Below are 11,844 nucleotides of genomic sequence, written 5' to 3' on the forward strand. Positions count from 1 at the left end.
AGCTTCCCCCCCGCCAATTATTATTTGCCTCCTCGGTGTTCTCCACATCTTTCTCCTGTTCCTCCACTTCCAAAGCCTTAGTCCAAGGGAGTGAAGACAGCGGTCTAGTTAGACTGATCTGGGTACTGAGTGATCTTGGTCAACTTATCCTCTCAACCTTTTTTTTTTTTTAACCTTACCTATAAATCGGAGATATTAACACTAGCTAACACTAGGTTGGGTTGCCGTGGGGTAAACAAGATTATGTAATGAGTTTAGTAAGTGCCTGGTTTAATTCTTGACTACTATGATTAAAATTATCATTATTCTTCAGACATTCATACTCTTTATTCAATAGACTGTTAAGGGTTTCTAAAAGTCTTAGTTGCAGTGTTGTACCCCGCGGTGCACAGGAGTAGGGGAGAGCTCTTCAAGTACAAATCACTCCAGAGACTGGAGTCACTCCCCTGCGTTGAGTTAATCGTGGCTCCCCTGTACCCTCCTGATAGAGACCAAGCTTCTTGAGATGGTTTACAGGCTCCACCCAAATGCAGTCCCCTCTTACTTCCCTCTCCAGCTATTTTAGCATGTTCTCTATTTATGTTTCACCAACACACAATTGCTTACAACTTATCCACCCCTAAAAGACACTTACAGATCCCCAGCGTACCATATATGGCCTCCAAGATTTTCAAACTGGAGGTAAAATTACCAGCCTGGTTCTTATAAAAATCTACTAGTTTTTATTAGAATTTGACTTTTCTTTGAGGTTTTCCCCTTTCTCTTGAATAGCTTTTTCCTTAAATTTATTTTACTTTTAGAGAGAGGGGGAGGGAGAGAAATATCAATGTGCAAGAGATCCATCCATCAGTTACCTCTCACATGCCCCCCTACTGGGAACTGTGCCCACAACCCAGACTTGTGCCCTTACTGGGAATCAAACCAGCGTTGGGTTCACAGGTCAATGCTCAATCTACTGAGCCACATCAGCCAGGGCCCAATAGGGCATCGTTATAAGGCCCATAAAGCACTTCGTAGGGATTTTATAGCACTGATTCAGTAATGTTCCAGTTTCTAGGCCATATCTGTTGATTTTATTATGAAATATATTATATAAAATATATGTAAAACAGGCTTCTAGTTTTTAACTAACATTGTTTAAGTTATAAGTATCAATGACAACATGGATGAACCTGAAGGACATTATGCTAAGTGAACGAAGCCAGGCAGAGAAAGACAAATCCTGTATGCTGTCACTTTGTAGTGGTTCAGAATGAGTCAGCCCAAGATGTATATTATTTTGAGCTAAAGGCAACCAAGACCCTGTGGGCTCAAGAGATACTTCTGCTACCCCTCCCCACCCCCAACTACCTAGAAGAATTTAAATTAAGGGTCTTGATTATAATAATAGTTACTCCAGAAATATCTTTTAATGACCTATATACAGGACAGGGCAAACTTCTAATTATTGCTTATCTGTTTTTCTTATTGTCTGGTGAATGATATCTTCCTCCCCTCTGAAGCCCCAAGGTGTCTTACCTCATCCTTAGCTCAAAATGCCATTTATAACTCATTTTAACTTTCTGTCCTTGAACTTCTCATGTATCTAGGGTCTACGACTCTCTCGTGTATATTGGGTTCCCATACCTACATATGCAATTAAATTTGGCTATTTTCTCTTGTTAATCTGTCTCAGGTAGATTCAAACATTAGACCAGCCAAAAAGAAACTTGAGGGTAGAGGAAAGTTTCTTCTTCCCCCCCAAACTTTTATGTGGAATCTAATTTTTTTAAAAATGTGAAATTCTTAGAAGCAAAGAGTAGTATGGTAATTGCTTGGGGCTGGTGAGTGAGAGAAATGGGGAGATATCAGTCAAATGGTACAAACTTTCATTTATAAGCTGAGTAAATTCTGAGGAGTTAATGTACACCATGGTGACTGTAGTTAATAATACTATACTGTATATTTGAAATTTGGTTCTTAAATGTTCTAACCACACACGCAGACGCGCGCGCACACACACACACACACACACACACACACAGTATCTATGTGGGGTGATGGATGTGTCAATTAACTTGATTGTGGTAAATATTTCACAATGTATACCTATACCAAAGTCACCACGTTGTACACTTTATATATGATTTTATTTGTCAATTATACCTCAATAAAGCTGAAAAGAGCTTAGTCACTATTTTTAGAGATTAAGAAACAAAGGCTCAGAGAAATTGAAATTTACCAAAGATTATACAAGTTGCATTTTTTATTTTTTAAAGAGCCAGTCTTGCTACTTCACATTTTAGATTTCTTATGCTGGTGCTGAAAAATTGATAATGTTATTTTTAAAATCTTTTTCAAATACAATTTAATAAGCCTTCCCCTTGCATATACTACTTGGTAATGTCATATAAGATTCTAGATTTCATCCTTCTCAAAACCCCAGGTGATTTCTAATTACAAAGTAAAGCATACTTTCTTTCATACTTAAAGAAAAAGAAAAGAGGTAGCCATTTAGTTATCTCAAAATCCATTTATTTTGTTGGGAAATGATAAAGTATCTTATGTTCATAGTTTACAAACAACTCCTTATTTCAACAGTATAACCAGTATTTCTATTTATTGATATAAATATTAATTCTGTTTCTTGAAGCTTTCTAACATTTACTGAGTAATTTTCTTTAACAGAGACTGACTTTTCTACTGAAAATGTTAAAAAGAGAAATGAACAATAGATTTATTAGGTAAAATGAATTACCTAAATACTCTAAATGGTATTCTAAATAACCATTTTGTTAAAGCATCATCAAATGTCGGACAAAGAGCAGTAAACTTTAAAATTATATTAAAATTTATGCTTACAGAAGAGCACTCCTTCCTGGATGGCAGAACTTCGAATCTATTTGAGGTCTGGCAGCCATGGTATATCACTCGGGAGGTGGAGAGGGGTGGGGTGGGGGAGTACATCAAAGAGGGCCAACTTTCAGTCTGTTTCCTTCCTTGCCTTTCAGATAGCTCTTCAGATTCTGGATGCAGTTACCCTAGCAAACTATTCATTAATTGGATCTATATTTTTAAGAGAGAGAAAGGTCTGTAATTTATGATCAAAGTCAATTGCTCTAAACTGAGGTTCCTTGTATTTTCTGGTCATCTTGGCACCCAGGTATGTAATGAGTTCACATCTCTCTATGAACTGCTCCAGCTTCTTCTTATACTTTCTTCTTGTATATTCAGAACCTTTGGGATTAAAGGCTGTAGAAAATTTCACAGATTTGTGAATGATTTCTTTTAGGTTAGTAAATCATTATATTACAGAGAAAGAGAAGTGTGTGTGTGTGTGTGTGTGTGTGTGTGTGTGTGATTGAGCTGAGAAGATATCCAAATCCCAGATAAAGTTTGTGGATTATGCTATTTTAGATCATAATTGCCTTTTCACCTTCCTCTATGGCATGAATTTTTGAGAGCTGGCTATATTATTCAGAGTCCCTGCTTTAAAAACTAGGAATTCAGTTTTGGTATTTTGGTTAAAATATTTGCACACACACACATATACACACATGACACCATTCAAGAGACAAACCCAGCTCAACAACACTATTTATCACATATACTACAATTAGTGTTAAATTACCTCTGAGTAGTATATCATTAAAAAAGACATACCTTTTAAATGAAATGCTATGTAGAGTAGCGCAGATTTCTTTATACTTAAGAAGGGAAATTTGGGTTTTAAGCATCCTGCTGCATTCATTGCTTTAATCAGAGAAGTTGCGATACCCTGCAGATAGGGAACAATGTAATTTAAACATATACATATTTTCTTAGTGGCAAATAGATGAAGAGGCTATTCTTTGCCTCTAATAGCCTCCTAATAGGGGTTAAGAATGGGGCTTATAAAGATGGTTAGATGAGCACTTTACCAACAGAAAAGAAAGCCAAAATACATCTGATTAGGAAAAATGAAAATCACAAATTGGGTTAGTGCCAGCTATGTGATGGACACAGAGGCTTCATTACACAATTCTCTCTATTGTTATAATTTGACATTTTCCGTAGCAAAAAGTTAAAAAAGAAAGAAAGGGATACTGGGCTTTGAGTTGTCTTGGCCCATCTTTGCCTCCATTGCTCACAACTGGCCAGACTGCCTCCCACTGTTAGAATGTTGGCCACCTGACAAGGACTTTCAGAGACCACAGAGATCACTGCAGTCAAAATTCTGGAGCCCCGAGCAGGCAAAGAAAGTGTGAGGCTCTCCTGATGCAACTTGGCTGTTAGGAGAATGCCCCCTCTGTGTGAGCTTCATCTTGCATTTTGATATTAAACCAGATTGCAAGTCAAACATCTAAGAGAGTTGAAAAAAAAAAAAAAGTGGTTAAGAATTTTCATTAGAAAGGTATGAAATTGTGCCCTGGGCATTTATTTTATAGAATTAAAAGTAGTGTTCGGCTACTGTTAAGTTTTACTATGTTTAAAAAGAGTTATATTTAGGTAAATAAAATGTGACTTCTGTAGGCAGCTTCGGTGACAGTGTAACTCAACTCTGAAGCAAGGAGTAAACTAATCCAAGCCTGAATCTGTACATTTCAAAATTAGAAAATGTTTTACAGACACTGAAATTCAAAATAAGAACAAAACTGCAGGTCAAATGTAAATAATTTTATAACAACCTACTCTTTTCTCACTTTAGTGCAGGTATTTGGGAACTAGCTATTTCACACATCTTATTTTCATGATCACCCATAAACAAAATAGGATAAAAGTGGATTTGCAGCTTAAAATCAGAAAACTCTGCCTTGAATTTCATCATTACCAAAATATCACTGTTAAAGAAGTGATCATTGTACTCTTCCAATGTGTGTGTATATATATATATATATATAGAAAATCATGTAACTGAACCTGTTCCAGATATCCAGGCAAAGGAAGACTAGTAAGATTTATTGGTTCCTTTAAAGGGGGAAGTTTGTATGGAAGCTTCTGATTCCAATATTTCAGTGGCAACCTAAGAACACAAAGTTCATTAGACAGATGCTCACAAGATATACTCATTGTATGTATATAGGAATGTAGATATACAAGAGACAACTAAAGATAAAGTTCAGTACCCATTTTTCCCCACTGGAGACAATGATCCAAGTGGGAAGACTGGTGCTGCTAGAAATTCATGACCATCACGTTTGCCTCGGTCCTTAGCCCTTCTCACCTATTCTCTTATTTTTCATAGCAACTGTATAAATTTTTCTTTGTTTGCTGCAAACTTCTGACTCTCCCAGACAATGCCCTACATAGATGCCATGTTATATACACACATATATATTCCAGTATGGTGCACTAAACATAGAAGATATTCAAGAAATATGTGACTTGGTGAATGGTCTCACCTTAAAAATTTCTCAAGTTTTTCATTACTTTCACAAATATATATACGATCACGATATTCTAAGGCATATTTAATATTACCAAGTACTAGGGCTTCATATCTGAAAGACAAAAAGAAATCTATAGTATCATTAATATATAGAACTGTGTAAATAAAATGTCAAAATGTCTTTTCGTACCTGTGCAACTCAAGGAAAAAACAGAATATTTTCCAGTTAAACAATAGTGACCTTTTGACCACAATGTTAAGATTGTTATATGATCCACTTATTCCGAGTGAAGATATCGACCTGTACTTCCACAAGGACTTGCCTTTGATTTCCATCCTGATAGGTCACTGGACAGTAGCCCTGGAGCTCAGCACACTTGGGGAATCGTTTCTTCAGCTCCGACAGCGTCAGCCTTTTGGGGATCATGTCAGCAGGTGGGAGTGGATGAGGTGCTAATGGAGGCACATATAATTCTGGGCTCTCCAAAAATTTCTATAAGGAAAGGATTAGAGCAATAAGACCATTTAAAACAAGAATATCATGCTAGTCAAAAACCCACTGAGGCTCCCCTGGTTCTCTCCCCATTTCAGTAGCAGTGCTTGGTCTCCCAAATCATTTGAGAGCTGCTTTCCACATTACAGTAACTCCTCCCCTGGCTGGAAGTTCCTTATAGTAATGCTTGCAAAGATTGCATTTGTCCCTCCTAATCTCACTCACTCACTCACTCACTCACCCATTAATACAAAAAGTATTTGTTGACTTCCTACTAAGTGCCAGGCACTCAAGAGTCCGTGCAGTCCCCTGCCCACCTGTCTCCCTGTCCTGTGTTATAATTAACTAGTTGTGTGCCTCTTGACAGATGAGAGAACTTCTCCAGCTTCAGTTATCACTCTATAAAATGGAGGGGACAGACCAGATACATGATTGCCAGTGCCACCTGCAGTTTCTAAATTCCAGGATTATTAATTAAATAAGCAGAAAGAAACAAATGTCTCCTTAATTAAGTGATCAAAAAACTCGAATTCTTCAGAGAAAAATAAAATGTTCAGAGGCATCTGATTAGCTTTTAACTGCCAATCTTTTTATATCATCAAATTATGGACATTAAAATATTAGAACAAATCTGTATTCTGTTCCATCAGACAGAAATATAAGGTATACTGAGAATTCTGTGATTAAAACAATTTAAAGCACAGGAAACTGCTTCATTTCTATTGACTTTAACTCCCCTTCTGTACTCTTGGAGCTGAATGCCCTGGATGCCCTTCTGTGGGCTGAGCCCTGATGCTCAGCAAGCAACCCTTCTGTTGGGGAGGCTCACCACTGGGTCTCCCTACCTGTTAAGCTGTCTCAAGCTGAGGACCCACCACTGACTCTGAACTTCCACTTTGTGCTAAAATATGTCTTGGGATGCAGTCCCAGGACTGGCCTCTTGAGTGGTCTCATTGATCTCAGAACCATAGGTTTCAATAATGGGGCTCCTGGTCCCCAGTTCCTGGGTGTTCACAACTGGGTCCTCTCCTTCCTATTTGATGAATTCTGAGATAGGGATTTTCTTTCCCTAGGAAATATTTGGAGTTAGGAATAAACTTACATTCAGTTTTTCCTGAGAATCCATTTTATAATAATGCCCTCTGAACTCGGCTGCAAATTCCAAGGATTCGGTTACAGAGCAATCAACTAATTCATATGATTCTGCCAGGCTGACAGGGCAGAACTGTCCGAATTCACCCAGGCGAGAGATCAGTTCTTGAGGGGTGATGCATAACTTGTCAATGCAGGCAGCTTTCCCTAGGATTAACCGATTAACTACTATTATATATACCTTTTTCTATAGAAAACACAATTACACAGTATTATAAAAATATACACACATTGTGCATTTCCAAACAACAGAATAAAAAGTTAAAGTTTCTCTTCACACCTCTGTTCTCACAGTCCCACCTAACAGGTAATCACTGCTATTTGTATCCTTTTCAGACTTTTTTCTATACAATTGCATGTACACATGTGTATATTTTGTATATAGTATGCCTATGCCACTATACTGTAAATAATAATCTGCAACTTGCTTTAATTAGTTAGTTGTGGTCTTTCATATCTTTCCATACCAGGTTATATAATTTACCTAGTTTTTAAAATTGATGCATAGTATTCCATTGTATAAATATACATATAGTTTATTTAACCATTTTTCTGTTGATAGATGTTTTGGTTGTTTTTAATTCTTAGTTATTATAAGTTATCTATATTATTAACAGTAAACACACATATATGTATATGTACATATATACACCCAATCACACATATACATTTGCTTCATATTTTTAATTTTTCTATGGATAGATTTTAGGAAGTGCAAATAGTGTGTTAATATGATGTTACTGACACAAACTTGCCCATGTACCCAGATGCCACACAAGGGAGTGAAAAAACATTTATCCCATCACATCAACATCACATCACATCACAATCAACATCACATAACATCATAATTACCATCACATCAAATCACATCACAATCAATATCACATCACCATCACCATCATATCACATCACAATCAACATCACATCAGTCTTTTCCATGTATCCATGCCTCTGTTTCTATTTTGTCTTTCATCTTGAGTCTGTTTCCAGGGAACACAATTTAAGGCAGGGAGGGTGAAATAAGGTAACAGAAAAATAAATGAGGCATAATTTTTGCTTTCAAAATCTGTTGTGGAATGTTTTATTAATGTGATGCTATTAGGTTGCTAAAAACTAAATTCTTCCTTCCCTTGCATTCTTATCTTTGTGCCTGATAATACTCAGGTGAAAACAAATTCCCAATTTGCAGATAACCAGGAACCAAAGATAACGGTTATGCCCAAACAATGAAGCAAGTAAAGATTCAACAGTACAATTATTATCAGTATCCTCACTGCATTTTTCCTTGTACTAGATTCTCTTAGTCAAGTTGCTCCCTCATACTTTATTATATCTTCCTTCTCTACAGTTGCCAGAGTTAAACAAAGTAATTGAACAGATGAACTGTTTGGAGTCATCACTGTTTTTAGAGATAGCAGATATAGATAATTTTTCTTCTATTTTGCATATTTTTGGAGAAAAATCAAGAAACTTTTAAGAATCTATAATCAAACAGTTTCTTTCATGGATTCCAAATATAGATGAAAAGACATTTTGTGCTCAAGTTTTATTTTTATAGACTCAACATTTATATAATATCATAATGAATGTAAATAGTAAAAATAACTTTAATTCTAGATTCCTAAACAAAATTTTGACAAGTGTCACTCCACAGACCACTGCTCTCATAACTACCATTCTTGAAACTAGCTTCTTACATAGCATCCCAAATACCTAAGCTCTTCTAGTGAAAGCTCGTGTATTTTTTATGTGCTAGGTTTATACAGGCACTTAATAAATGATAGCTTGAATAGCATTAGTCACTTATTAGAACAAATTATATGCCCACAAAAATCTGGATAGTACTATATATTTAAATACCGATTTAAATTGTGGGAACACATATTCAAATTGAGTGAATTATAGTAACATGAGCCATGCATGTGTAGACTTTAAATTCATACTGTATTCTATTTTAACAGTTAAATGTTCTTACCTGCTTTTATTCTTTCCAGGTATATCTGCATGTATCTGTTTACCATTTTAATGTTATTAATGACTTCATTCCATACCCACCATTTGCTGTGAAATCCATCAATCACATACCAGTTCTGATGCTGTTCTTGGTAATATTGCCTAATCTCCTCAATATTTTTGCGGTACTTTGAGTACTTGACAGCTGTAATATGGGTGCTATTGTGTAATGGATAAGGCAAACTAATAGAGAAACAGACAAGAAATGGAAAAAGCTGTTTAAAACATACTTTTTTTTCTGGATCATTAAAGTGCATTCCTTAATTATTATTTTAATCACATCCATTACCTCTGTTCTTTTTTTTTTTCCAGCAGCAATCTTTTAAAAATCTCCTTGGAAGGCACATCCAACTCAAAAATGACCAGGGGGATGATTGACTTGGCTTCCAAGAGACTCATTTGATAGTTAGTTACAGGGTATCCATCGATGACAACACTAACAAGGAGAGACAGGAAAATGGAAATTCTTTTCTCTCATACCATCCTTTCTGTCTTCTAGAACCAGTCTATCTCTTTAGGAGTAGCCCTATGCTCTTCCTTATGTGACCTGATTTATCTTCTTTGTGCTCTACTCTCTTTTTTACCTGTCTATATATACATATGTATTTTTTAAAGATTTGTTTTGATTTACTTATTTTTAGAGAGAGGGGAAGGGAGGGAGAGAGGGAGAGAAACATCACTGTGTAGTTGCTTCTTGCGCACCTCCAGCTGGGGACCTGGCCCACAACCCAGGCATGTGCTCTGAATGGGAATTGAACTGGCAACCCTTTGGTTCACAGGCCGGCACTAAATCTACTGAGCCACACCAGCCAGGACTTCTATATACATGTATTTTTAAAGATTTCATTTACTTGTTTTTAGAGAGAGGGGAAGGGAGGGAGAAAGAGAGAGAGAGAAACATCAATGTGTAAGGGAAACATCAATTGGTTGCTTCTCGCACACACCCCAACCGGAGACTGGGCCCACAACCCAGGCATGTGCCTTAACTGGGAATCAAACTGGTGACATTTTTCTTTGAGACAATGTCCAACCATCTGAGCTACATGGGTCAAGGCTGTCTTTGTCGTTTTATCTCAGACACCCCAAGACCTAGAAGGGCAGCATATATAGGGAAACAGCTCTGAATTCATACACTTAAAATCATAGGTGTATGAATCTTAGGATTCGAGAGAGAACACACATAATACCTTGAATATTGTGTTATTTAATTGAGGAGGCTGGGTGTGTGGAAGGGGAGATAAGGATCACGCTACTGAATAGAAGTGAAGGAGAATTTTTTGTCCAACAGCTTGAGATAATGGGAGTGTTACTATCAAATGGAGAGGAGGAATGAAGGCTATTGGCAAATTCTGGAAGGAGTGGTCAATAAAGTCAGGGGAATGTTGGCTGATGGTCATCAGGTAGGCCTAGTTTGAAATAAGTCATAGGATGCTCTCCAGCCAAGTCTCTAGGCACTAACTAGTTCTAAGCTCCATGGCCAAGAGGATCGTAAGTTAATCTAGCCAGGCAAGCCTAAGAGACAATGTATAGGGGAGGCATTGTTGTGTTTAATGGAGACTGGCTCAACATCTCTGTCTTGCGAAGGTTCACTTGAAGAGCCCTCAGGATTATGGAAATTCAGGGTGAATAGGTAGTCACTCTCCTGGTATTAAGGTGAAATGAAACCTTTAGGACTCAACCAAGATTGCGCTTATTGAGATTTCTTGTATGCAAAGCTGAACACCAGGGAGGAGGTAACTCAATTTGCATAAGGCCCAGGGCCTTCTCTGGGAAAAAAATAATCTGACACCCCAGAATCTCCTCCCTCATAACTGAAATTAGGAGAACTATCCAAGGATTTGATTATGGACCAGTTACAGGGAAGGGCAAGGAGGCACCTAACATAAAACAACTTTGAGTATATCAGGGATTCTAGGTCAGTGAGCTGAGCTCAAGAGCAGGGCTTCCGGTTTCACCACCTTTTACTACTGGGTGTGACCAGTGGCTGTGCTGGGGGAGCAGTGGTTGAGCAGAGGAGTGTAAACTGAAGACAGAGCTCAATCCCAGAGAGCTCTCCTGTCCTGGCATTAAGGGGAGGGCGAGGGAACTGCTACCTGTGACAGGGGAAGGCCACTTGCCCTTCACTCCATGGGGCAGTGAGAAGCTCTACTGAATGTAAAAGTCACACTATGAAAAAGTATGGTAACAGCGCTCCTCCCCCAGAGCTATATCAGGACAGTTGTCACCAGGGCTGCTGCAGGGAGTAAAGTGGCCTGCTTGTTATTCTGGCATGTAAGTGTTCAAGCCAAATTTTAGCTTGACAGAAATTAAAATATGCGACCAATAGGTGCCCAAAGTTTGACCAGCAGGTCACATCTTTTATTAGAGCTTTAAACCCTATTTAAGATAAATGTTTTAAATTCCAGTGAATACTTTCTGGAAAGAATTAACCACCCCCTCATGGCCCTCACTCACCCTGCAGTATTACACACACTTTCCATCAGAGATATTTCTAAGGCTTGAATAGCCAGTTTATCAGGCACTGTCATTCCTTTATGAAGATGCCAATTTAACATCAGTGCCAGTTCTGTGTCTGGTTGGTTGTTTAACACATAACGCAAAGCTTCTCCTACTGACAGATGCTTTAAGCCATATTCACTTGAAATTTTTTTGGCAACTGAAAAACATTAAAACTTTTAAACTTACTCCATTTTACAAACTCATCAGTTAACCTTACTTGCAGATTCTGGTTAATTCATATCAACAGCAAACTAATCTTCACATTCCTCAAAGAGATTTTGAGAATTAAAATTGCTACATTTCACTGAAATTAAAATGATCAAAAGTCAATCACTAT

The 11,844-nt window shown here is 37.4% G+C and overlaps 1 protein-coding gene across 1 annotated transcript in view; it reads right to left on the reverse strand.

The window, feature by feature from the left end:
• Window positions 1–2,546: 2,546 nt before the first annotated feature.
• AK9 (adenylate kinase 9) overlaps window positions 2,547–11,844 on the reverse strand; it is a 122,430-nt gene continuing 113,132 nt past the window's right edge. The window contains exons 36-44 of the mRNA XM_090280823.1: window positions 11,463–11,664; window positions 9,298–9,444; window positions 8,971–9,191; window positions 6,943–7,139; window positions 5,671–5,840; window positions 5,361–5,459; window positions 4,879–4,981; window positions 3,643–3,757; window positions 2,547–3,231 (exon numbers count right to left, since the gene is read on the reverse strand). Of these exons, the coding sequence (XP_090136949.1) occupies window positions 3,029–3,231; window positions 3,643–3,757; window positions 4,879–4,981; window positions 5,361–5,459; window positions 5,671–5,840; window positions 6,943–7,139; window positions 8,971–9,191; window positions 9,298–9,444; window positions 11,463–11,664 (1,457 nt within the window). The 3' untranslated portion in view covers window positions 2,547–3,028. The remainder of the gene's footprint in view (window positions 3,232–3,642; window positions 3,758–4,878; window positions 4,982–5,360; window positions 5,460–5,670; window positions 5,841–6,942; window positions 7,140–8,970; window positions 9,192–9,297; window positions 9,445–11,462; window positions 11,665–11,844) is intronic.

This window comes from Furipterus horrens, unplaced genomic scaffold (genome assembly GCF_987537825.1).
Source record: "Furipterus horrens unplaced genomic scaffold, mFurHor1.1.pri manual_scaffold_6, whole genome shotgun sequence".
Lineage (NCBI taxonomy): Eukaryota > Metazoa > Chordata > Mammalia > Chiroptera > Furipteridae > Furipterus > Furipterus horrens.